This window comes from Vulpes vulpes, chromosome 9 (genome assembly GCF_048418805.1).
Source record: "Vulpes vulpes isolate BD-2025 chromosome 9, VulVul3, whole genome shotgun sequence".
NCBI lineage: Eukaryota > Metazoa > Chordata > Mammalia > Carnivora > Canidae > Vulpes > Vulpes vulpes.
In genome coordinates this window covers 81,732,271-81,758,537 of record NC_132788.1, presented here as the reverse complement: position 1 = coordinate 81,758,537, position 26,267 = coordinate 81,732,271, and the positions used below count along the sequence as shown (strand labels likewise).

General features: G+C 43.9%; 1 protein-coding gene across 14 annotated transcripts in view; it reads right to left on the bottom strand.

Annotated features, from left to right (window-relative positions):
• Nucleotides 1-26,267, bottom strand: part of CADPS (calcium dependent secretion activator) — a 456,612-nt gene that overhangs the window by 43,000 nt on the left and 387,345 nt on the right. For all 14 annotated transcript variants that reach the window (XM_072720539.1, XM_072720526.1, XM_072720534.1 and 11 more), the window contains one exon: nt 3,039-3,071. In XM_072720539.1, coding sequence (XP_072576640.1) covers nt 3,039-3,071 — 33 coding nt within the window. The remainder of the gene's footprint in view (nt 1-3,038; nt 3,072-26,267) is intronic.

The window sequence follows — 26,267 nt, the reverse complement described above, 5'->3', positions numbered from 1 at the left end:
CTATTTAAAAACAAAACAAAACAAAACAAAACAAAACAAAACAAAAACGAAGACAAATCAAGAAACATCACAAAGTATTAACGCTGAGCATTCTGGTGTGAGGACTACTGATCTAATAAGTGATAGTCGCTGGTGTGCTGGGACACTGGCTCTTCGAAACAAAAAATAGAGACAACAAAACAGAACAAAACAACAAATCTTGATTTGTAGTACCTGCCAATTTCCAGGGAGTAAATATTCCCTCCATGGCTAAGTTCGAGCTACCAATGTGTCCCGACTGAAGGCAGAGTTGGAAAGAGCGCACAATTGACTCTTGGATGGCAGTGCTAGCAAGCTTTCCAGAGTCAAACTGTTGGCACTTAAATCCTCACTCTCTGACTTACTAGCCAGGTGATCTTGGGCAGGCTTTCAACCTCCCCTTGCCTCAATTTCCTCACTTGTGAAGCAGGTATTAATCCACCCCTACCCCTGCCATTACGGTTGTTTTGAGAAATAAATGATTACTATTATTTACCTTATGTAAATGATGTATACATAGGATATATGTCTATTATGTACTATTATTTTCTATAAAATTGTTCATTTACTAAAACATGATATTCTCATTATAATATTATTTGGTAAAAAAAAATACATGTTAATCGACTTAATTTTAAAGTCTACCTTTGTCTGAGGCCATAATAATTGGTGAAATCATGGGTTTGATGTGCTAACTGCATTTTTTCTAATACTTATTAGATAATTAGTCAATTATCCTAAGAAAGATGTTTGTCTATGCACTAACTAAAATCACCTTGCAGATGGCATTGTGTTTAATAGGACTGGTTTAACTCTCAGCTCTGCCACTTACTAACCAGGAGACCCTAAGCAAGTTAACAATGCGGTGCCTCTGTTTCCTCATCTTTAAAGTGAGGTTGCTGGGATGCCTGGGTGGCTCAATGGTTGAGCATCTGCCTTTGGCTCAGGGCGTGATCCTGGATTCCTGGGATTGAGTCCCACATTGGGCTCCCTGCACAGACCCTGCTTCTCCTCCCTCTGCCTATGTGTCTGCATCTCATGAATAAATAAATAAAATCTTTAAAAAAAAAGTCTTAAGAAAATAAAGTGAGGTTGCTGTCGAGATTAAATGTAACCTGCTTAGAACAGTGCCTAGCATGCAGTGAATGCTTTATGGGGTTTGGTTGCAACTGCAAGTATTTTATTATATATCAACAGTGGTAAATGTATCACACATTGGAACATGCATCATTTTCTTCTGTCTCCCTAAAGGGTGTAAACTCTGCTAATGCATTTTGTTCCCTTTCATGTAGATGTAGAGTCCTTTTTTTTTTTTTTCTTATCTTTACAATAAACTGAAACCTGGTTTGTAGGAATGAGTTTGAACCTCACATGAAATCGCTAATATTTCACTTTTTTGGCCTCCCTGAATAGTTGGACCTCCCAGTAATTTCAGCTGATAGTCATGATTGCCAGATCCAGTTTCTCCAGGTATATGTGTCTTGCCTACTGGGCACCTGTTCAAACCTCACTGGTGATAGCTCCCTTTGACCCGGAGGCTTATAGAAAATGACCTCAGCCACCAGATCGTTGGGTTGGGAGCCTAGAATTTCAATTCCTCTTACTGCTGAAGACCAGTGCAGGTCTGGGCTGCCATCAGCAAATTCTTCATCCCTCCCCACCCATTCCTCCCTGGGCACCCCCTTCCCTCTCCCCGAGGGCCCCCTGTTGCTGAGATATCCAGGGAGGGCCAGGTATGGTGCTGAGAGTCCCATATATATGTGTCATTTAATCTACACAGCAAGCCCGTGACTTGGGTATTATTACCTCTATTTTAAGGATGGAGAAACAGGCCCAGAGAATTTGAGTAGTTTGCTCCCTGTGAACTGAAAGTTTATACTTTGGGGCTTGGGAAAATAAATTACTTAACGCCTCTCCTTGGTGCAGTTATGTGAGAGCTTTTTCTCTTCTCCATTATAAAGACTATCTGGGTGAAGGAGTCTGAGGTCCCTCGATGAGAAGCATTATATAAATTCAAAGCATAATTATTGATTGTACATTCTTTCATTAAACAAACAAAATATATGCTAATGCTAAATTCATTCCAATTTTCCATTTTGCCATCCTTTGAGAAATAAGCCAATAAACCATTACACACTTAGCTTCCTGGGGAAATGAATTTAAATGTTAATATAAATCCTTTTAGAAAAAAACAAATTTTAACAAATAAGTATTTGAACAAGGAGGGTACTTAACCACGTTCAGAATGAGAAACGTTCAGTTCAAGACCCTTGGTGGCTGTTGAGATAAGCTCTCTAAATTTAATATTTTATAATAGACTCACACCTCTTTTGTTAGAAATGGAGAAACAGAATCATTTTCTTTTCCCCTTTATTGGAATATATTTAAATCTCTCCAATTTTATTTTGCTAATAGGCAGGGCAAAGTCTGTCTATAAATGTATCCTGATTTATCACAGGTAATCCCACACTCCAGCATTCATGTGTAGTACTTAACCTCAATTTAAATGTAAATTTTGGGCAACCACAAGTGCTTTATCTGTGAACTTTGAGAGCTCTCTTCATTAATGAGGTCTGCACTAATTATAAACAGTTTTGTAAGGTTTCCTTAAAACAATTGCAGAATTGGCCCCAAAATGAACAAATTCAGAATTTATTTGTTTAAAAAAAATACTGGTACCCTTGTGCAAATTTCTAGCTCCTAGCCAGGAGCTACTCCCAAGGTGTGCACGCAGAGGGGAGGTGGGCAGGATGATAACAGAATGAACTGTACCAGAGAAACCAAGAAAAATGAAATGAAAGGCAAACGGGTTTACCCTCGAATAAGACCTCTCTTCTTCATGAAAGAAACCATACTCTCTTCTCACCTGAAAAAAGTTTTAGCATGAAATATTCTTGGCTTCTCTCTTTCTGATGATTCAAGTCAGGAATATGCAATTTAGCAGCAACTAATGAAAACAGCAGCATTAAATTTCTCATGAAAGCCAAAAACCCCCACAAAAACAATTTTTGAATACTCACAGGTACATCCACATATTTGGAAGCTGCCTTCACCTAAGGAGGAAAGAAGAGGGAGGAAGTGAGGCTGGTGTTTATGTTTCATTGTCCACAGCTCCGTGCTGTGTGTTGTCATCAGTTAACACAATCCACTGGCACACTGAGGTGACCAGGAAACACAGAGGGTACTAAAAAAAATGTGATGGCTATTTTCTTCCCCAAGCCATAGCCACTGCTTTGAAGAGAAAGAGAGAAAAGAGAGAGGGATAGAGAGAGAGGGAAGGAAGGGAGGAAGGAAGGGAAGGAGAGAGAGAGAGATAGGGAAAGAGAGAAGAAAGAAAGAAAGAAAAGAAAGAAAGAAAGAAAGAAAGAAAGAAAGAAAGAAAGAAAGAAAAAAGAAAAGAAAAAAAAAGAAAATTTTTACTGATTGGGGATCCTGTGGCTAGTGTGGGAGTTTTGCATTTTCTCTGTCCCATTAAAAAGGAGAAAAGTGACTCTAGCTAAACTGAAACTGATTAGTGGAAAGGTTGCTAGTCCAGAAAAGCAACTAAGGCTGCTACGACTTCTTGTACCTGGGGTCTTTTTGTCATTTGGCTATAGATTTGTCGTAATGGAATCCTTGAGTTTCAGTAAAGTGTTTGCAAGAGGAAGGGATGTGGTGGGTGGGTTTCCTTAATCCAGAGGGTGATAGGTATCTGTGGGTGGGGTTGAGAGGATACCAGAACCTTTTAAAGCCTGTCCCAAGGCTGCTGTTTTGTCACCTGTGTTTTTTTTTTTAATTTTATTTATTTATTTGAGAGAGAGAGAGTGAGCACAAGCAGGGGGAGGGGGAAAAGGAGAAGCAGCCTCCCTAATGAGCAGGGAGCCCAATGGTGGCGGTGTGGGGCTCAATTCCAGGACCCTGAGACCATGACCTGAGTCAAAATCAGATGTTTAATCAACAGCCACCCAGGTGTCCTTGTCTCCTGGTTTTAAATACTATGAAACTTGGATGGGAAGTGCAGGAAGTGGCTATGAAATTTATTTGCAGTTTTGAGGGGAGAGCTTGTGTGTGTGAGAGCATGAAATCTGGAGTCAGATCTGAGTTCAAATCCAGACTCTATGACTTACAGGCTGTGTGACCTTTGGCAAGTTACTTCAGGTCTGAGTCTCAGTTACTCATTGGCAAAATGCAGCTACCAATAGATACGTACTTCAGCTGGGTGATCGGAAGGTGAATGCACACAAAGTTCTGGGATATAGGGGCAAGAAACGAATGATAGCTAAGGCGATCAATTCCTAAGCAAATGCGGGTGGGCTCTGTGTGCTGAGAGAAGTCAATGCATAGCTGGGTTTGAGGAATAAAACCTGTGGAAGTCTGTCTGGTATTCTGTGTGTCTCATTTGGACTCAGGTCATGTTTCTCCAGGCACAGGTAAGACCAACAGGCTACGTTTGGGGTCAGAGTGGATTTTTAGTCTTATTGGAAACTATAAAGACTGCGATGCACACAAAGCAGTTAGGACATCTTTCACATCCCAGGTAGGCTTCCTCTTGCCATTTGGCTGAGACCAGTATGAGGAATCACAGCTTTGGGCAGCCCCAGGTGGCTCAGCGGTTTGGCGCCGCCTTCAGCCCAGAGCGTGATCCTGGAGACCCAGGATCAAGTCCCACGTCAGGCTCCCTGCGTGGAGTCTGCTCTCCCTCTGCCTGTGTCTCTGCCTCTCTCTCTCTCTCTGGTCTCTCATGAATAAATAAATGAAGTCTTAAAAAAAAAAAAAAAAAAAGGAATCACAGCTTCTACCCACATGTCTGCCAGGAAAGTATCCAGAGGAGCATTTCCCTTTATTGCTCTTTTTCTCAAAGCTACTTTTCACAATACTGACTCCCAAGGGAGAGAAGCCAGTAAACCAATAGGGTTGGGTGGCAGGAACCCAGGATTAAGAGCCAAAAATTCTGTAAGTGACAGAACTGGTTGACCCTGAGATAGTCACGTCAAGTCCCACAGCCTGGGTTTCTAGCATAGGGTGATAACTCTGTGTACTTTGCAGGGCTGAGAGACTGACTTAGCAAAAAAACCATATGCGAAAGTGCTTCATAAACTTGAAAGGGCTGATCACACACATCAAATAGTTGATTATTAAGAGGGCATTGCATCCAAACATCTGGAACCATCACCAGCACCCAAGATTAATTCCTTGACTCTCCTGTTAGAGGTTCTCTGGGAACCCTACTGTCTTGCTTTGCAGCACTGACTCCAACTGTAATTCAGTAATTTTGAGCAATGTCTGTCTCTCACAGAATGTCGCGTCTTCTCACAGCTGTCCCCCCAGTGACTCACTTAGTACCTGGCTTAGAAAGGGCAATCGGGGAAAATGTGCAGAAGGAAGTAGGGAAAGCAAGTGACCAGTGATGGCATCAGGATGGTTGAGGAATGAGCAGGGGAATGGCCAGATAGAGAAGCCACTGCGTGAGTCAGCATGAAAGCTGACCTCCTGCAAAGGCTGGTGTGTGAAAGGAGAAGGGGCACTTTGGGCCATTAAAGGAAGATCAGGAAAGCTTTCCAGATTTCACACAATTAGCATTTCTACTAAATGATCCCCAACACCAAATCTTTCCTGTCCATTCTGAATGCAGAATTTAGTTTGGGCAAGAAGGTGGCCTTCCTTTCTTTTGAGTCTCTCTCACAATAATATCTAACACCTAGATGATTTTCGCCTTGCAAAGCATATTCATGTACACTTTCTTCTTTGAGCCACCCTGCAAAATGGGGGACCATGAAGCATATCTTTTTATAACTGAGAATTCTAAAACCCACAGAATGTAAGAATTCATTTGCTCCTGATCTAGGCCAGAAGGCAGAGAAGGGAACACTCAAATGTGGTCTCCTGAGCCCCAATTTCTCCTTTGGAACTCCTGGCCTCCTCACCCACGGTAGAAATGTACAAAAGGAATTCAAGCATCAGGAATTCAAGTGGTTGGGGCAGGTGCTGGCAAAATCATTCTTGTCAACTAGAAACTGCCTCCTTTACTCTGTGGAGTCAGTGCTTGGCAGTTGGGAAGAGTTTTGCTACAGCTGAAATGATCAACCTTTAAACACGCCTACTCTCCATTTACCACCAACATGCAGTTTCGATTCAGAGAATGACACCAGTCAAGTTCTATTCCTTTCATGGCAGTTTGGGAAGATCAGGCAAGCTCTATGTCATGAATGAAAACCATCCACACTCCTACAGGCACCAGCCTTCAATTTGTTACCGGATAAAACCGCTGACTGGTACATTGTCTTATGGGTCTTCCTCCCATCCCACGGTAACAGGAAAAAATAGCTCAGAGTAAGTTGTAGTCCTATTATTATTTGGAAACATGTGGTGTATCACTTTGGGTTCTGAACCTTAAGAAAGAGATTGACGATGAGGCTGCAGAGGAGCCTTCTACAAGGGAAGTGAAAGCGGAGATATCTTGCCTAGAAAAGGAAGCGCTCGTGAGCCTTAATTAAGGAGCTTCCATGGGGAAAGACTGAACTTCTTCATGGTGGTTCTAGAGCATGGAATCAGACTGGATGAGTAAGGTGAAGAGCCCCAGGAGAAGGTTCAAATAGCCCTCTCAGTCCATCCTGGTACTGGTTGTCTTTGACAGTCAAGTAGCTCAAGCAGGAGCTGTGTAGGGTACTCTGGATGCGGGCCTTCCCCCCCCCCCCCACCGCCGGCGACAGGTTACCTCGGAGGCTGCTCCCTGTTCTGACTCTAGTCTCCTTAAGAGACGAGAAGCTTTCATCAGCTCTATCTTTTTATAGTAAACGTTGAGATATAGCAGAGTGAATAAATTGGCAAAGCCAGGATCAGAGAACTCTGGTTCCTGAACCCATTCCTGCCTAACGTCAACAGTGCTGCCTTTAAACATCACATTTAGCTTCAGTATCCGTAGATACTGCCAGCTGTATTTTGAGAGGAAGGACCAGATCCTTCCAACTCATGAGGGCTTCAGAATTATTGCCAAGGGTCAGGAGAATTCAAGTGCTCACCAGACACTGTCTCTAGATCAAATAAACAACAGGCCTTACAATCTACACAAGACACTTTTCTGTTGTATGTAGGTGTTATTTTAACGAATAAAACATACATTCCTTTAAAAACACTACCTATTCTATAGAATTTTGTCATTATGTATGTTTTCCCATCAGTGCTTCTCAAAAGTGTGTGTGGATGTGTGTGCCATTTTCTTCATTTTCACTTTAAAAAAACTCTTCCTGGGGATCCCTGGGTGGCTCAGCCGTTTGGCACCTGCCTTCAGCCCGGGGCATGATCTTGGGGTCCCAGGATTGAGTCCCACATCGGGCTCCTTGCATGGAGCCTGCTTCTCCCTCTGCCTGTGTCTCTGCCTCTCTCTTTCTGTGTCTATCATGAATAAATATAATCTTTAAAAAAAATAAATAAAAAAAATAAAAAAACTCTCTACCTAGTGAAGTGGCTAGGAGGATGAACTCAGCATCGGTGGGGTTAGAAGTCTGGCTTTGCCATTTTCTAGCTTGGTGACTTTGAGCATGTTACTTAGCCTCTCTGAGCCTTCTTTGCAAAAGGGATGATCATACTATTACTCAAAGGGATACTGCAGGGATTGAATGATATAATCCATCTAAGTGTGTAGGACAGTCTGGTACAGGGTAAAAGCTATTAAAGGTAACTTTTCTTAGTGGTTACTGGAAATATTGGCTTATTGGCGTAAATGAAGTGCATGCTCCCTGTCCTGGTGATGGTGGTGACAACTTCACTCCTCACTTCTAGCCCATGGGCAATTTCTTCCCATAAAATGGATGCTGGAATCTCCCCAGGTTATCAGCAGATATCTGAGCTGACTCTCAGTTTGGTATGCTTTCTGCCAAATCAGTGAACATCTTATATACTAGAGACTCACCCTCAAAGCCTTGAGGAGACAGCAAAGATCTGTTCCCTAACTCAGGATGGCTGAGCTTAGGCGTGAATAAGAGGGCAGTTTCCCAGGACAAGGCACTCAGTTATATTCAATAACACATGCTTACTGCTCTCTGGGACCAAGCCATATGTTCTGGGACACAGGAGGTAAGGGGGAGGGGAAGGGATTTGCTCCAGATACCTGGTCTGGCACCTCCTCTAAGCAGGCACTCAATTGCCCTCAAGGGAAAGATGAGAACTGTGACTTCAGCCAAATGTTATTTCCTGAAATCCTTGCATTCTGACCATCCCACCGAGGGGACGAGGAATACCTCTTCTCCAGCAGTCCCCATGGGCACCTGCCCCCTTGCCCCTGACCCCAAAGATGGGCTTTCCCAGTTTTGGGAAAGGAGGTCGGAAAAAGAGACACATGGTAGGAGAGCCTGAGGGAGACCAAGGCTGATGGGAGGGAGACAACCTGTCAGCGAACAGCTTGTTCATGTTCTCACATGCCCGAAGCAAAGAACACTTACTCTGTACAAGGCACCACATCAGGGGCTGTAGATGGAGGCATTTGCTCCATGATTCCTGGCCCCCAAGTGCACAGTCTCTCCAAACCCAGGATGAGTCATGCCCATCCAACAACTAGTAACTATAAGTAACATTTCTGAGTGCTTACGACTTGCCAGGCAATGAGTCAGGAATACTGCATTTGTTATATTTAATCCTCATAGCAATCTATTAATGATTCCATTTTACAGTTGAAGAAACCGAGGCTAAAATAGATGAAGAGACTTGGCATAAAGTCATGCCACTAAGAAGTTAAAGCTTTGGGTCTCCCATCCGTTAAACTGCCTATTATTCAGTTAAAAAGAAACAAACAAATATAAACCACTTTTATTGAGCAGTCATATTTAAGTCTTACTGTGTGTGTGTGTGTGTGTGTGTGTGTGTGTGTGTGTAGACACAACCTAAAATGGCTTTTCCGGGAAAAATGAACGAGGGATTTGAATAATTGTCTGCCCTGACTCAGCCAGGGCAGAAGGTCCAAAACACTTTCTCTGGCCTGAATGTCCCAGCTAATTACCTCGACCCTCCACCTGACTTAGTGTGTGTAGACAGGCTTAATGGTTTCTCTATTGAGCTTTTCCATTATTTTTCAGGTGCCCAAGGTAATCTTTTCATTGAACATTCACCATCCCGGGATTTTCACAATGCTGATGACTAAGGGATTTTCTTCTCCCTGGTCCTAATAAGGGGACCTGAGTTAATCATTGTGTAGCTTTGATAGGGAGCACGGTGGGGGCTTAAACCACTTCTCTTGCTTCATTAGGGGAAAAAGCAACCCAGGTGCAGACCACGAGGACCTCAGGGTTTGATACTATTAAATCAATGCACAAAAAAAAAGTGGATTAGGCCCTTTTTGCAAACAGAAATCTGGTGGGTAAGACTCAAAGATGGAAGAAAAAAGAAGTCTGAACAGATACCACTGCATTAGTGACTGCCTGAGCTCTCCTTTCTCCCCGTGGTCTCTAAAGAAAGCACCAACCAAGGAAACGATTTATTCTCTGCACGAGCTGAGGCCACCCCAGCTTGTCTGACTTCACAAGAGCTTCGAGCTGATTTCTCTGCCTTTGCCTAGAAACTATCTACGGCACCACTGCGTCAAGGGGCTAGCAACATTTATGTCAACATTTGGCTTTTGAGATTTCTGTTGCAAGGATTATATTGCTATTTTGTGCCTTTCTCCATTTCTCTAACCTAGGTGATCATAGAGATCTAGATTATTATTATTATTACTATTATTTGCAAGTTGAGGCAGTTCAGTATGTAAAAATGTTATGTAGGCCACTGCTATGCATAAAATAATCATCTCTCAGGGCATCTGGATGGCTCAGTCAGTTGAGGGTTGGATTCTAGATTTTGGCTCAGGTCATGATCTCATAGGTCGTGGGATGAGCTCCACTACTCTGCGCTCAGTCAGGAGTCTGAGATTCTCTCCCTCTACTTCTCCTCCTACTCACCTGAGTGTGCACATACACATGCTCTCTCTCAAATAAATAAATCTATAAAAAATATTCATCTCTCTTATGCTGATTTTTTTTTTTAAAAGAAGAACCAATGCTAGTCCTTCCTTCCTTTTTTTTTTTTTAAGATTTTATTTTCCTATTTATTCATGAGAGACATAGAGCAGGAGAGAGGCAGAGACAGGAGCAGGCTCCATGCAGGGAGCCTGAAGTGGGACTTGATCCCGGGTCTCCAGGATCATACCCCGGGCTGCAGGTGGTGCTAAACTGCTACACCACGGGGGCTGCCCTCGTATGTTGAGTTTTATTACCTATTACCATCCTCATGTCTAGGAAAAGTAAGAACTTCTCTCTCTCTCTCTTCAGTGCCTACACTCCCTGATATATGGCAGCAGCTCAGTACAAATTTGTTGAACGAATAAAGTTCTAAGTATGGCACTCTTAGTACCCAGGGTAGAGGTTTCTAGCATTGCAGTTGGTTTTTAAGTTACAACTGTCTTAAAGAGACATTGAAGAAAAGTGTAGGCAAAAGGAACTGGTATTTGTTGCCACTATGGGAAGGGCTGAACAGGTCTCTTGCTCCCATGCAGCACGGACAGTACAGTACAGGGGTAAGAAGTGAGGGTTGGCAGGAGTTGGACACCAAGGCTGGCATCTAGTTCTATCATCAGCCAGTTATGGGCCAGGGAATTAACTTTTTCTAAGCATCAGCTTCCCTGTTAGAAAATAGTGACAATAATACCTCCTCACAGAGCGGTTGTATGAATCATTAATTCAAAAAAAGACAGCTTTTAAAAGTGTTTAACATGTACAAGGCACTATTCTAAGCATTTGATTTCTTTTTTTTTTTTTTAAAGATTTTATTTATTTATTCATGAGAGACACAGAGACAGAGAGGCAGAGACACAGGCAGAGGGAGAAGCAAGTTCCATGCAGGGAGCCCAAAGTGGGACTCGATTCCGGGTCTCCAGGATCATGCCCTGGGCCAAAGGGAGGCACTAAACTGCTGAGCCACCCAGGCGTCCCTAAGCATTTGATTTATATTGATTCATTTACGGCATATTAAGGATTAAACAAGTTAATGTATGTAAAAACCTTTGCACAGGGCCTGGCACATAGTCTGTGTCCAATACACATTGACTATGAATTTTACATTCTCTTTTTCTGCCACCTGCCAAGGGGCTGATTTGATGGGTCAGGGTCCAGGGCACTGGTTGGGTTGTTTCCTAGCCAGCTGTATTGCCTGCTTCAGGCAACAGTGTGTGACCTACCTTGCAGTGAGAGTTCTGGTTCTCTTACTTCTTTGCTTGGACTCTCTTTTTTATTCTATTTCTTCCTTTTTTATTCTATTTCCGACTCTACTCGTGGGGGCCAGAGTAGAGTGCTCTGCCTTGGAATATGCACCCAAAGCCCAGTTCACAATGTGGTAGCCTGTTCCCCAAAGAAGCTTGTCATCACTTATTTTTGTTCCCTGTATGGGCATGCCATTCCCTCATTGAAAAAGTGGAGTTTATTCCTCCATGCCCCTTGAGTCTGGGCTGGCCTATGCCTGTTCTGGCCAACAGAACATGATGGAGATGACACCATGCCGGTATCGAGCCAAGTCTTGAGAAGGGCTGGCAGCTTCTACTTCCTTACTCTTGAGAGCCAGCTGCCATGTAAGTGTGAATATCCTGAGACTACCATGCTGCAAGAAGCCCAAGCCATGTGGAAAAGATCATCAGGGTGAGACTCCATATCGGTGGAAAGAAGCCACATGAAGACACATCAAATTATCAGACATCTAGTCCCAGCCCAGCACAGCCAGCTGCTGAGTACAGCCCAGAGAGTGACCCCAGTCAAAGCCACATGAACCAAAGAGTCTCCTAGCAGAGCTCTTCCCAGATTCCTGACCCACAAAATTGTGAGCAAAATAAAATGATTCTTTTAGGCCACTGACTCTGCCATAGCTTGCTATGCAGCAATAGACAACCAAAGCTCAGTAAGGTGTTTCTTTACCTCGTATTTCCTTACCTTTATCCATTGCATGTAGTTTCCTGGAGGATGCTGTGGGGATGTCCCTATGGTCTAGGATAGGATTTGGGTATTCCTGGGTCTCCTGGCTATAAAAACATCAATGACTGACCTGATATTCACCTGATTCTCAATGATATTTATTGAGCACATATGTATGGGGCACTATACTAGGCACCTTATGTATAATTAGCTCAATTAGTCATCGCTGTAGAGCCTAGAAAGGTTTGTTTCACCGTTCCTGCTTCACAGAATGATGCTGAGGCTCAGAAGGATGCTGAGGCTCAGCAAGAAGTGAACCAGTAACTGGTGGAACTGGAGTACAAGCCTAGGTCAGTTTAGAAAATGTAGAGTCCTTTCACTACATCAAGCTGTGGATGTGCTGAAAAAGATGGGTCGTTCTAAAACCACTTCTTACCTACTGACCACCTGAGATCTGGGAAAGGGAGAATGTACTCTGTGGAAGGTGTAGAGGCTTTGGGTCATACAGATCTTGGTTTGATTATGCTCCATCCCTTATCAATGTAATGACCTTGGGGAAAATTATTTAACCTTCCATAGCTTCTATAATCTGATCTGCAAAATGAGAATAACAACTGTCATCTTCAGAGGGGTCTTCTGAGGTTGAACGTTAACATCATGCCAAGTGCTCAATGCAATGCCTGGTACACATTAAGAGCTCAATAATCACTAGCTATTATTATTACTATTGTTTAATTCCCTTGTGGTTTGCTGGGAGTTGACTGTCAAGTGTGTTCCTATCCATAGCTTATAGACTAGACAAAGGTTGGCAAACTATAGCCTGTTGTTTGTGTATGGCCCATGAGCTGAGTGGTTTTCACATTTTTAAGTAGTTTTAAGAAAATAAAAAAAAAATACTTCCTGCAATGTGAAGATTATAGGAGATTGATATTTCCATACCCATAAATAAGGTTTTATTGGAATACAGCCACACCCACTCATTTATATCATGTTGATAGCTGCTTTTATGCTACAAGGGCAGAGGTTGAGAGACCATGTGGCCTATAAAGTCAAAAATATTTACTCTCTGGTCTTTTCCAGAAGTTTTCTGCCTCCTAGGCTAGAACATGCTTACAGGGGAGATCAAAGTGGGGGTGTGGAAAGAACCATAAACTATATGTCTAATCTTAATTTGCCCATTAATTAGTTGATTGATCTCAGCTACTTGCCTAGCCTCAAGTCCTTATCTATTATAATAGGGTGCCAGGTGGAGTGTTTTCTCTTGATTCCTTATAGAATTTAAAAGAAAAAAATGTGACTCTCAGATGGTGTATGAAGCAGGTTAGTTCTAGGAAGAATGTGGGATAGAACCACTTCCCACCACCTTGAAAAATGTTATAAATACCCCGGTAGTAAAGCAAGAGGCTTATTAACATTTTAGTATTAACCAGAGCTCTAGACATGAGGCTCCAGGAGAAATACAGTAACAGGGAAAAGAAAAAGCAATTGAGATAAATAAAGACCATTCACACAGGTACCAGACAGTGTAGCATGGCCCCGTGGGTAGACTTGGCAAAGAGAGAAAAGGATTACAATAGGCAGCATGTGCTGAGTATCTACCCTGTGCCAGGCACTGTTTTCTATGGTTTTCATGAACCATCCAATTTAATATTCCCAGCACCCTCTAGTTGCAGCCCTCTTCATATGTACCTCTTTGGGCTGTGGTGAGGACTCGGATAAAGGGGCATAGTAAAAAGATGCCACAAAGTCCCTGCTAGCTGCTCTATTGCTGTTGCTGGAATGAGCAGGCCAAAGGAACAACTTTCCTGTGACCAGGGAGTGAGCCCTTATGTGAACTTGCCCTGAGTCCCTACATTTGCCCATGTCTGTCTGTCCTCAGCTTCCAGTTTTTGTTCTCTTTTTTTTGTAGCAGAAATGGAATCAGCGGGCTTGACATCTAAATGCATAGAGACCCATGATGAGCATCATTCAGGCCAGGAACGTGGGAGAAGCAGTGCCCATATTATTGATCAGCAGATTGGAAATATCTGAAAAAAGATGTGGGAGTTTCCAAAGGGGAGCAGAGGCAGGATTGAGAAGTGGTTCAGAGCACAGACTTTGAAGTTGGATCGCACAGAACCAAATGCTCTACCACATACTAGACAAGTTCCTTGACTTTTCCATGCCTCACAGCCTTCATCTATCAAATAGGGATAGTGTCACTCTTCATAGAGTTGCTGGGTGATTAACTGAGTTGGCAGATGAGTTCCCCCAGGGCAGAGTAAAGAAGAATTATGCGTCCACTATTATTACTGTTGTTGTTGAAAAATCAGGTGGTTCTCCATAATCACACTTGTATATTATAGCTACATGTGGCTATTTAAAGTGAAGTGAATTAGAACAAAATACAATTAAAAATTCAACTTTTTATTTGTAACCAGCCACATTTCAAGTACTGATGAGCCACATGTGGCCAGCGGCTGCTGTATCAAACAGCTTGGATACAGAATACTTTCACCACTGCAGAAAGTTCTATTGGACAGTGATGGTAGACTCAAGAGACACTCATGAATACAGGTTCATACATTTTAAAATGTTAAGAATGAAGAGATGTGCCATCCAATTCCCATGTTAGAACAAGAGATCAGGGGCCCTTTGGTGGCTCAATGGTTGAGCATCTGCCTTTGGCTCAGTGCGTGATTCTGGGGTCCTGGGATTGAGTCCCGCATGGGGCTTCCTGCAGGGATGCTGCTTCTACCTCTATGTCTCTGCCTCTCTCTCTCTCTCTCTCTTGAATGAATGAATACATAAAATCTTAAAAAACAACAACAACGACAACAAGAGATCAGTTGGAGGAGGAAGCAGGAGAAGAAAAGGGTATCGGTGTTCACAGCCTCATCATGTGGATGAACCAAGAATTGAAGGTGGATGGGTATAATTTAAAGTTATCAAGATGCCAAGAGATGAATGACAATATTCATACAACCCTAACAGGAAGAAGGAGGGGGAGAAGCGTAAGATGGTGAAGTGAGCTAAAGCTCTATATTTATAGTAGGGAGTCAAATAATCCCTCAGATCAATAAATTAAGAAATAGCAACGTTAAGAATAGTACTTGGGGCTATGATGATAAAATATAGTTTCAAGGGTCCCTTCTGGGGTCAGGGATTAAGGGTGGAAAGGGACAGGACAGAGACCTGTTGTTTCTTTAAAAATTACTATTATGAGTGTCTGCACTGGGATCCCTGGGTGGCGCAGCGGTTTGGCGCCTGCCTTTGGCCCAGGGCACGATCCTGGAAACCCGGGATCGAATCCCACATCTGGCTCCCGGTGCATGGAGCCTGCTTCTCCCTCTGCCTGTGTCTGCCTCTCTCTCTCTCTCTCTCTCTCTGTGACTATCATAAATAAATAAAATAAAAAAATAAACCTCTAAAAACTCTTAAAAAAAAATGAGTGTCTGCACTATTTCATTTTTAACCCTATACATATTTCTTTTGTAAAAAATTACTGAAAAAGAACGAAACGAGTGGTAAAATGTTCAGCATTGTGGTGGAGAAAGGCATTTTGCAGGAGGAATGTGTCTCCTCCAGAGTAACTTCTTCAAGGTTTTTGGTTGACTGGAAACATGATTTTGAGATACGTCCTCTACAAAGGCAAAAGCAAAACCTAACAAACCACTCCCCCCACCCCCCATACATAATCTGGATGCTCTAAATGCATCTTGGGAAGACGAATACATTGTTAGTGCCAACTGAGGGACTGACTGCCTGGGGGAGACAGAATGTACCAGTGGGTGGATGTACTGGGACTCTGTGTGCGGGTGAGCAGTTGAGCAAACCTCAGTGGCTCCTGCTTAGGGCCAAGTGACAATTACAGTGAAAGCCCCTTACAATGCTTTCAGAGGCCCGGAGAAAAACACAACCCTGGAAGTACACCTGGAATCAGAGATAGCATGATGGATTCCCCAGCTCTGTCACCAAGGGCGCTGACACGTCTTCTTTGCTGGCCAAAGATCAAGGGTGTTTCCAGCCAGTTACGAAGTGCGGTGCCCACATAAGCACCATGTAAATGCTGCACAGAGGCACACAGATCGTGAGGCCATCTTCCCTGGCTTTTCATTTTTAAAAGAGCTGGAGTTTATAAATCCTGTTTTTACAGATGTGGGAAGGGTGACACCAACAATATTTTATGGGTAGCTCACCAGGTGGCCATGGCTCAGAAAAATGATCCATTGGCTTTCCAAATCTGGTGCACATTTGAAAGAAAAGACTTAAACATTGACATGTTTAAAAATAAGGTTTCTCTCAGTTGCTTATAAATAGAACCGGCGTTTGAAAAATTTTCAGATAATAGAATGTGAATATTGGAGTCCAAGTCTGGACTCTCCTACCATCTCAAATACTGGCTCTGTGAGTTTGGGAAAAACCATCGTTTACTTTTCTCACAGACAGCCTAGGAATACCAAATACCTGATATATATAGTCTATGCAAAACTGTGGACGCATTTACCAATGACTAAATGCCTAACAGACACTATCTTATCTGATTCTTCTAACACTTTTGTCTTCTCATTTTACAAAAAGGAGCTGTGGCTCAGAACAGTTAACTTGCATTCCTCAGGGAACAGAGCTAAGAAGTGGTAGAGCTAGGATTTGAACCCAAGTGGGTTCGCTCTTGGGATCCCCGGGTGGCTCAGTGGTTTAGCACCTGCCTTCGGCCCAGGGCGTGATCCTGGAGACCCAGGATCGAGTCTCACATCGGGCTCCCTGCATGGAGCCTGCTTCTCCCTCTACCTGTGTCTCTGCTTCTCTCTCTCTGTGTGTCTCTCAGGAATAAATAAATAAAATCTTAAAAAAAAAAAAAAAAGAAACAACAAAGGATCCGCTACTATATTACGCTGCCCCCTCCGTTGCCCCACCTTATTCACAAGATAATTCACCAAAGTCTAAAGATCAAATGCAGGCGATGACCGTGGAGATACTTTGAAAAGCAAGAAGTGTCATATTATGATGATATTCACCTATCACCACAAATAAGACCTCATGTATAACTATCGTGTAGCCATCATGCATATTCTGAAATGACCTCTGAGGACCTCTGTAGAGCTTCTGCGGGGCTGGGGGAAGGTGGGAGAAAGGCCAGGCTTTCCTGGAAAGCATGCTTAGGCAAGGACACGAAAACCTCAAGTTGTAGGGCTGCTGGTTGATTGCACGGCTTCTGTGCATGTTCATAAATATTGATTGTGATTAAACTATTATCATAGTAATGAGGGTAATAATGCCTCCTACAGCCCATCCCACCACACTACTCGAAGTCCCTACCTTTCATTAAACAAAGAGCTGCTGGCACTGCTGGAGAGTTGGGCAAGAGGCAGGGAAATGATCTCTATTAAGCAAAAGCATTCTGTTCCATGCACTGATTAGGAGCCGCAGCCTCATTAACGAGAATTGTTCGAATCTCCTGTTGCTCAGGGTACTGTGCTCCGAGACTGGGTCCAGGAAGTGTATGTTCTCATCTCTCTTCCCCCCCTGGGGCTTTCGAACAGATGCCCGATTGAAGTAGACATGTTTTTCCTTCCAGTTTCCCTCATTTCTGTCCCAATCCTTCATTCCCAGCGAGGATTTCTGCAAGGCTCAAAGGCTCCTTCAAACCCACCTTTTTAACGATGACTTAACAAAGGTTGCACGCTTATTATTTGCCTGGCATAAGGCTAAGCACTTCACGAGTAATTAACCCTCACATTGGAGGGCATCATGATTATTATCATTGATGGATGAGGAAACTGAGCTCAGAGAGGTTTAACAACGTCCTCAAAGACACAGTGGGCAGCATCATGTAGCTTCCTCAAAGGCACAAAGCTGGTGTCAATCTGGGTGTGTCTGACTCCAGGGTCTGACCTCTTTATGACACTGTAATGCTTTTCCATTGGTCAATTTACATGGCATACTCTCATTTTAGGAGAAACTTGGAAGTACAAATCAGAAAGCTTTAATTTTATACATTCTCCAAGAAGGTACAAAGGCTTATTCTTATCCCATCATGAGTGGGGGCCTCTGCCCACCTCTGGCATTTTTGGGGTTTTGCTCTGCCTTCGCAACACATCTCAATAAGAAAAAGCCCAACAGAATGCGACACAAGCATTGTGTCGCCCTTTTGTCCCTCTGGCTTCTGCACAGCCTTTGTGCTAAGCAAATGAGGGCCATGCTGTCATGCCTGAATAGTCATATTTCTTCACGAGGGGATCACCTCTGAGCCCCATGCCCTCCCCTGGTCCCCCCACTACCTCAGCTTGAACTTGAGGGAGCAGATTATTTGCATCACTGCTGCCAGGGACAACTTGTCCATCAGAGTCAGTCCAAATCTGCTGCACCTGCTGCACCAAGGAGAATTCTTTTTCCTCTTCTCAGGTAAAGAGGAGGGACAACAAACAAATGGATGAGGTACAAGGTCTAGGTTCTGTGTCTAACACGTCTAGAAGTTCAAGTCATTTTCCTTCTCTGGTCTCAGTTTACACGATTGCAAAATGGGGGCAGTGAGAAAGTAGCACCACTTCCTAACCTTCTGGCATCAACACCACCCTCCTGACTGGCTGTGGCCCATGCGCTGTCTGTAGTATATTTACTTATATACTTACTATTCTTCTCTAAATTGGCTCACTTTTTTGACACTTAATTATAAAAAAGAAAATGTGTATCATATAGATGAAAATAAAATTAAAGAGGGAATAATTCTTTCACAGTGGGATTGGTGTTCTTTAATGTAGTATTTTTGTGGCATCTAACATCATCTCAGGTACCATGTGGTGCATCTACTGTGCTTGGAAAACACTCAGGGATATGTAGAAAGGAAGAAGGAGGGGGGAGGGAAGAGGAAAAAGAGGGAGGGGGGACTCACCCTGTTTGGCAGCGTTTGCCAGTTCTGTGGTGCAAACAATTTGACTGTGGTCAATTCCAAGCTGCCAGTAAGACAACACTAAATGCAGAGATGGGAAGAGATGTGGAGAACTGGTGCTCACCAGCAGGTGGGGACTGAGTAGATACAACACATCACTGAAACACTGGTCCAGAAAACCTCAAAAGTTCCTTCTGTTGTATGCACTCCAGATAGTAACTTCCAGACAATAAGAGCTAAGGTCTTTAAAAAAAAATCTTTCTAGCTGTACAACTCCTAGCATAGTTATTTACATATAGCAGTCATGGAAAACATGGTAGCAGAACAAGTAATTGATTCTACTACTCAGTACTCAGTGACATAACCAACAGTAATAACCATAATAATAACAATAGTTTACAACTATCAAATGCTTAACCTCATTCCAGGTATATAACATTGTCTCATTTCATTCAACAACATCACGGTCTTATTATTATTCCCATTGTATAGGTTAGTAAACTAAGGTCAGAGCTTAATTAACCTGTCTAGGATTATCCTCCAGTAAGGAACAGAACTGGACAGACAAGTAACCTAGGTGTATATTGCAATAAACCTGATTCAACCTAAAATAAGCATGCGGAATGGGTTATTCAAACCTGGTTAACCAACTATTTTGATTAACAAGTATTCTAGAAACTGTATATGAATGAAAAATTCTGGAAGAACTAAAACACTAAAGGGGCACCTTTGGTGGGTGGGTCTGATGATTAAGCATCTGACTCTTGATAGCTTGGGTCTTGATCTCAGAGTTGTGAGTTCAAGCCCTGTGTTGGGCTCCACGCTGAGTGTGGAGCCCGCTTAAAAGAAAGAAGAATAAAAATAAAATAAAACTCTAAATGCTAAAATACACTAAACTTAATGGAAAACATCTCTGGTGAATCAGCATTTTGAGTACAAGGATGGGCTGAAATGGAGTTCTAAGAGAGTTTTGGTTGATCTTGTGATGAATGGTGATTTGGGTTCCTTAGGAGAAATGGTTACTACGCTAAGGACTGACCAGGTGAGAGAATAGTTAAAAGTGCTAGGATTATTTACACCTTCTTACAGGTTTAAGTTGAAGGTTAAGGCTGAGAAGGGCTATTTACCGGGCACCCACGGTGTGCCAGGTATCCTGCAGGGTGACTCTGTACTGCAGTTCTAATGGTCTCACCGGCCCTCTAAAATAGGTACCAGCATCCCCACTCAACAGATGAAGAGACTGAGGCTCGCCAGTGATCACTAACTTGTACATATTTCTGTTAGTCTGGGCTTCACAATCACATCCCTCTCTCTAACTTTCTGGTGACAAGCTTCCCACTACATGTGGTTCAGAGGTCAGGCAGCTTTTCTAATTTGCAATTGCAGAACAATTATTTTGTGTTTGAAGCCCCATATGTATCCATTAGGTATTTCTTTCATAGCTGACATTTCTGGGACCTGGTTGCTCGGCACCTCACAGTCTGAAGAAAATACTGTGTCTGTCTTATGTTCATCTGACTACTAAAAAACATTAAGGGAAATGGTTAACTTTGGATGCTTCTTTTTTTCTTCTGAAAAGCTTCTGCAGGTCTGCTTTGGACAGCAGGTATGTTAATTGTCAGTTGTGCTTTCAAGGCATGAACTGGAAATAGGGCTGATGTCCTACTAGGTGATAAAATTATCTGTCATAAACCCCAAAGTGGATGTCAAGTTCTGAACCATTGGGGAACGGCTGATGAAAGAAGTCAGTGGAAGGCATAGCAGATCAGTGCTTTACAGTTGTTGAACATTTCAGAGCACGGTGTTTTTTTGGTCTATGTAAACAAAATACATTAGACAAAATAAGTCTTGCCTTCCAATGGTGGCTCAAAGCTTCCACATCAGACTACAAACCCAACATCTCTGATAACAGTTAGCCAGTCTCTCCGTGACTTCTCTTAACTTCTCCAGCTGAATCAGTTTGGGGTAATGTCCCTTCGTAACGCTCTAGATCCCATGACCATGGGCAAGTTCCTTCATTATCAGGCTCTAGACTAGTTGTTCCTTTACTCCATCCCTGTCATTCTCCTTTTAGTATGGCCTTTGCCTGGGTCATAGTGAACTTCCAGTTCCCAGAAAGCACTAGACCTTCCCTCTCTCCATTGTGTCTTTGTACCCTGCAACACTCTTTCTTCTCTTCTTTGCTAGGTCCATTAGATTTCATCTCAAATGTCATTTCCTTCATGGCCTCCCAGATGAGGTTGGGTACCTTTAGGCTATTGTCCCATTGCATCAACTACTTCTCCCTCTCTCTGGAAAACTGCCACTTGTGTAAATTACTTGTTGAGAATATATCTCTCTCATGAGAATATATACTAAGAGGCATTATCCGTCTTATTTGTTGCTATGCCCCCAATGCCTAGCATCAAGTAGGCACTCAACAAACATGTTGAACGAAGGAATAATATGAAACTGGAGATTATCTGGAAAGCACAAAATAAGTGAGGGATTTTGAATGTCTATTCCTTTAGTTTTATTGCAAAACAGTTGGTGGGTAAATTACTTATAAAATATTATTGCTGGCAAGATGTGATAAAAATAGAGGACTTCTCCCCCTTAGAAATGGTATCAATAAGTGGATGGTTCCTGGAAGAGTTGCTAATTGACTTCATTTATGAGTTTCTCTGCTTCTATGGGGAGTAACATTCTGGAGATAATAAAGACGTAAACCTAAGGTAGAGTCTGAGTAGTCAGATGACTTTGGACAAATAACTCAGTTTCTCTCATCTGTAAAATGGGGACGGGATAATAATCACATCTACTGCATAGGGGTGATTGTGAGGATCAGCTGAGGAAATGCATGTGAGTCACTTAGCACAGCACTTGGCACATAGTGAGTGTTCAGTAAAGGTCAGCTATTACCAAAAAAACAAAAACAAAAACAAAACAAAAACAACAACGAAAAAGGTCAGCTATTACCACCACAGTTGGTGCTTCTGTCCAAGGTAGGCTCCTCCACTCTGAAGTGTAGAAACCAACTGACTTGAATCACATGGATTCAACATTTGATAATCTGCTGATGTTACCCTCTCAATAGAGCCAGACCTCTCTGGCTATACCACCATCACTAGCCCAAATTATAAAAAGCCGTCTCTCCCATTCTGGGCATTCCCCGCAACCTACGCAAAAATGGGACATCGTCAGAGACAACACTAACAATTATGAACACTCACCCCTCTCTAAAATTTGAACTGCTTCCTGACCACAATGTTCTGTGGACAGAAGTGAATTCCTTTGATTCAGTTCTGGCTTTTGACCAAAGTGGCAGTCTTGTTCTTTGGCATGACATCAAGAGCTCTGCACAAAAGCAGTCTATGCTGCTGGTTGATCTGCACTTAACACCAGCCCTGGTCCTAGATTCTAGCAGGAAGAAGTGTGTCTACTTTGTTTCATTTCTAAGTGGCAAAACAACCAAAATGCTAGCAAGTGGAAAGAAAGGGTAAGTGAGGGTGATTGAGACCTAAGAGATTGGACATACGGTAGGGTTTGGGCCCCTGACGGCTCTGAATGGGGCTTTATCCTGCCTGTCCTGAGTGGCTCCCATTTTCATTGTGACTATCTCAAATGGACTGGCTTGGTGGGAGGATCTTGAGTGAATTCTAGGGGCCTTCAGAGGATTTGAGGTAATTATTCCGTCTGCCAGGGGAGTGGGTGTGGGCCCCTTCTACATTGTCACCCCTCCTGGGAGGCTCCAGAGTTTAGTGGGAGAGTACCCTGGTCAAGCTGGAGGGTTTAACCTCTCCGAGCCTCAGTCTGATCTTCTGCACAAGAGTGCTGCTGGAATGGCAGCGTTCGGAGGATTCAATGAGAAAAATATATTTAAAGCACTTAGCTCTGTGCCAGGCACTTAGCAAGTGCTTAAGGAACAGGAGCGGTTGCTCCTGTCGCTATTTTAGACTTCTGAATTCATCTAATAAAACCATCGTCATATTATGCCAAAGGGAATGAAAAACCAAGGTGTGGTTTCGTGTTCCAGGTCACACGGCTCCCGGGTGAGGGGCAGGACTGGGATCCCACCCCAGGTCTCTCCACTCCGGGCTGCCTTTTTGCCGTATCCCGCTGGTTCTCAGGACTCATGGAGCTCAGTGGAGCTCTTCTAGGCCTCACAGCGTGCACAGGGTGGTGGGGGAGGGCTTCCTCTTTGTCCCCTTCAAATGAGTCTCCATCCCAACATGTGCTCAGTCTCTAAATCCTGTTCATGTTGGTTCCCAAGTATCCTGCAAAAACTGCCTCCTACTTTCCTGCCTCCTGGTCATTGCAGTTGCTGTCTTGTCTAGAAGACTTTTCCCTCTTTTCAGCCACAGCTGACCTCTCTTAGTTTCAGCCCAAGTCTCCTCCTCAGAGAACTTCTGGGACCATCCTTGCTGAAGCAGCACTACCCCACCTTCTTTCTCTCCTTTTCCTCCCAGTTTGTGGCCTGGAGAGCACTCTCCCCTCCCTTTAATTTTCTTTCCTTTTTAAAATTATCTCTCCTTTCCTAAATGCAAGCTCCAGAAGGACAGAGAACATGTCTTCCTTGCTCATTGCTGTGTCCCCAGCACCTACCACAACACATGACACATAGGTGCCTGGTAAGTACATGCTGGATGAATGAATGAACGAGGGAATGAATGAATGTGTGAATTCCAGAACTAGCATGTTTGTTAACACCTAGATAGGACCAAGGAAAGGATTTTAATTTGTTCGGAGAGGGACCTAGGTACCTGCTTGTCACCCTTCCTGGCCTCCTAAAAGAACAGTGTGAGGCTACCCACCAGACAAGGACCCTTCCAAGCAGTCAACCCACACAAAAGCACATCTTGCAGTCAGGGGAAATGGGCGGATAGTTGCTAATCGAGACTTCCAACTGGGCTGATCTTTCCAAAGTTCGAAAGGCGCCTGCCTCCAGAAATCCCAGGCTGCTCCTGCTGCTGAGGCTGGGGAGGGAGGAGAGGAGGGGCGCGCCTGGACGCCTCTAGGGCTGGCACGAAGAAGCCACATCTCCTCCTCCCTCCTCCCCCCCAGCTCCTCTCCAAGAGAGGAAGCAATGCAGATGGAGACGAGAAATAAATATTCCTGCCTGCTCCGTGCCACTGCAGACGTTTTCCAAAATGTCTGGCTTGGACCATGAAATCAAGCCCACCCAGGAAAGGAGGCGCTCAGCGGGAGAAAGAGGAGGAAAGGGTGGCATATTTGTCGATACTTGTCAGCTTTCTGGGGGGCACAGCACATGGCTCATACTTGGCAGCCCTGCTGAGGTGGGGACGTGGTAAGTGCACAGTAATACTTGAAGAATTGAATCAGAAATGGGAGCAGAGTTAAGGAAATCCTGCCAGGGTGGTGGCACCCTCTCTATGCCTTTGTCCAGGGTCCCGGGACTCACAGCTGGCTGTCGCCCCACCGATTTCCAGGCCCTTTGCACAGGCCCGCGGCCCCCCGCTCCACCCTCTGCCATCCACTCCGCTCCACTGCCGCGTAATGAATACAACTGGGCGCAGGAAGTCTTCAAAGGCCCATTGAAATTTGGGCAGGAGCTCAGAATCCACGTGCGGAGCAGATATTCCTGCCACCTCAAAGCACAGCTCGCGTTCTCCAACGCTGGAATACCAGCAGGAGATGAGAACAGAGGCTGCAAATGATAAGTGGGTGCTTTTGGCCGTGGGATGGCCAAGTGTGTGGGAGAAGTGTCACTAAGGAAGGGAAGTTACAGGCCCAGCAATAGGCACTGAAGTGTTCTGCAGTTACGGGGACTTCACTAGGCATGTTGTGAGGCTGCAAAATGTCTCAGAAAAGAGATGAGAGCATGAGAATTTCAGCTTGAAAACTCCTGCACAGGATATGCGAGGTCTTTGTTTCTCCCCCTCCCGTGAGAACCCCACTCCCCGCATGGTGTCCTTGCACGGCTGCCACCGGACCCCCTTCCCACTAGCTCTCTTGGGAAGTCAGTCGTTAGGGTGGGGCCCTTGGATGGACTGAATTTTGTTCTATAAAAAGCAGAGGGGCTTTCCTGGTTTGTACTGGTTCAGGTCCAGTGCGGTAAAAACACTTACTCAAAATGAAGACTCCAAGAATGTGATATCTTTTGTGGGTGTCAGGGGAATGTTTTCCAGAAATGCTGCAGTTAATTCTGCCTCTTTTCACCATTTCCATGACTTCACTGAGGAATGAAAGATTATCTAATATTTCCCACTCATGTGCCCTGAATCCTTCTTTACGAATCTTCCCCACTCATCTGCCCATCTGCCTTCCAGTGCTAGGCAACTGCCAGCTGAATCCCACTCTCTCCAGGAAGTTGTTCAATGGTGGTGGTGGTGGGGGGGGGGGGGGCGGAGTTGGCAAAAGACCTGGCTTCCTATCTCTACTCTGCCCGCTGCTGTGTGACCTTAGACAAATTACTTCCCTCTCTGGGCCTTGGTTTCTTTGTTTGTCAAAGGAGTGGCTGGAGAGGTATCCTTTCAGCTGTGACACGTTATGGGTGGTTCTACAGAGTGATATGGGATAGATTTCCTATTGTCACCTTCCTCTATCCCTCCCCACTGTTACCACTAAATTCCAGGGGCTGGGCCATCACGCTTTTGGGGTTAAGTTTAGTCCTTCTATCTGGGAAGTTTAGAGCTGCAAATTAAAACAACACTGGATATGTGGAGACATGGATGCTATCTAGAATTGATGTAAACGTTTTCTGTCTACATTTCCCTTAATTCCCCGAAAATCGAATGCATGGGAAATACCAATGTAAGGCATATTTAGGGAGAACTTGTGCGCATGTATGTTGGCACTGTATAGTAATCATGTTAGTTATCTTACATTAATGGTAGCCACCATTTATTCAGCCCTACTTTGTGTGGGGACTATGCTACCCTCTTCCCCTTACATCGTTATCTTCACAACAGCTCGTCATAGAAGACATTATCCACTCCTCACTCCCATACATCGTGGTAGTTGACCACGATTAGCACACGTATGCACAAACGCAAACCAAAATTACACAATAGCACCCCTTTCCAAAGCCAAAACTGAAACCAAAGCAAAGCCGAGGCTCAGAGAGGTTGAGACAGTTACTGAAGATCACACAGCTGGTGAATATTGGCAATGGGATTTGAACCTGGTTCTGCGAGATTCCAAAGATGATGATGTGCTACCCCCTACCCTGTGCTGGGCCTCGTCTGGGCAGTCAATGACTTTCTAGGAGATTCCTCATACATTAAGGCTGTTTTAAAGACCTAGAGATAACAGGTCTTAAATTGATTGCCTTTTCTATGGCATTGTCAAAGCAGCTGGTCTCAGAGCCAGCAAAAACCCTACTATCAGAAATGGCAGGAAAAGATGCTGCTGTCATGGCCACTGAGCACAAGACAGTGGGAGAACCAGGCCCCCAAAGCAGCCCATTTGCAGTGGCCATCTCCATTGGCCATTTACCTATAGAGAATTAGGCTACCTTTTGCCCACAACCAAAC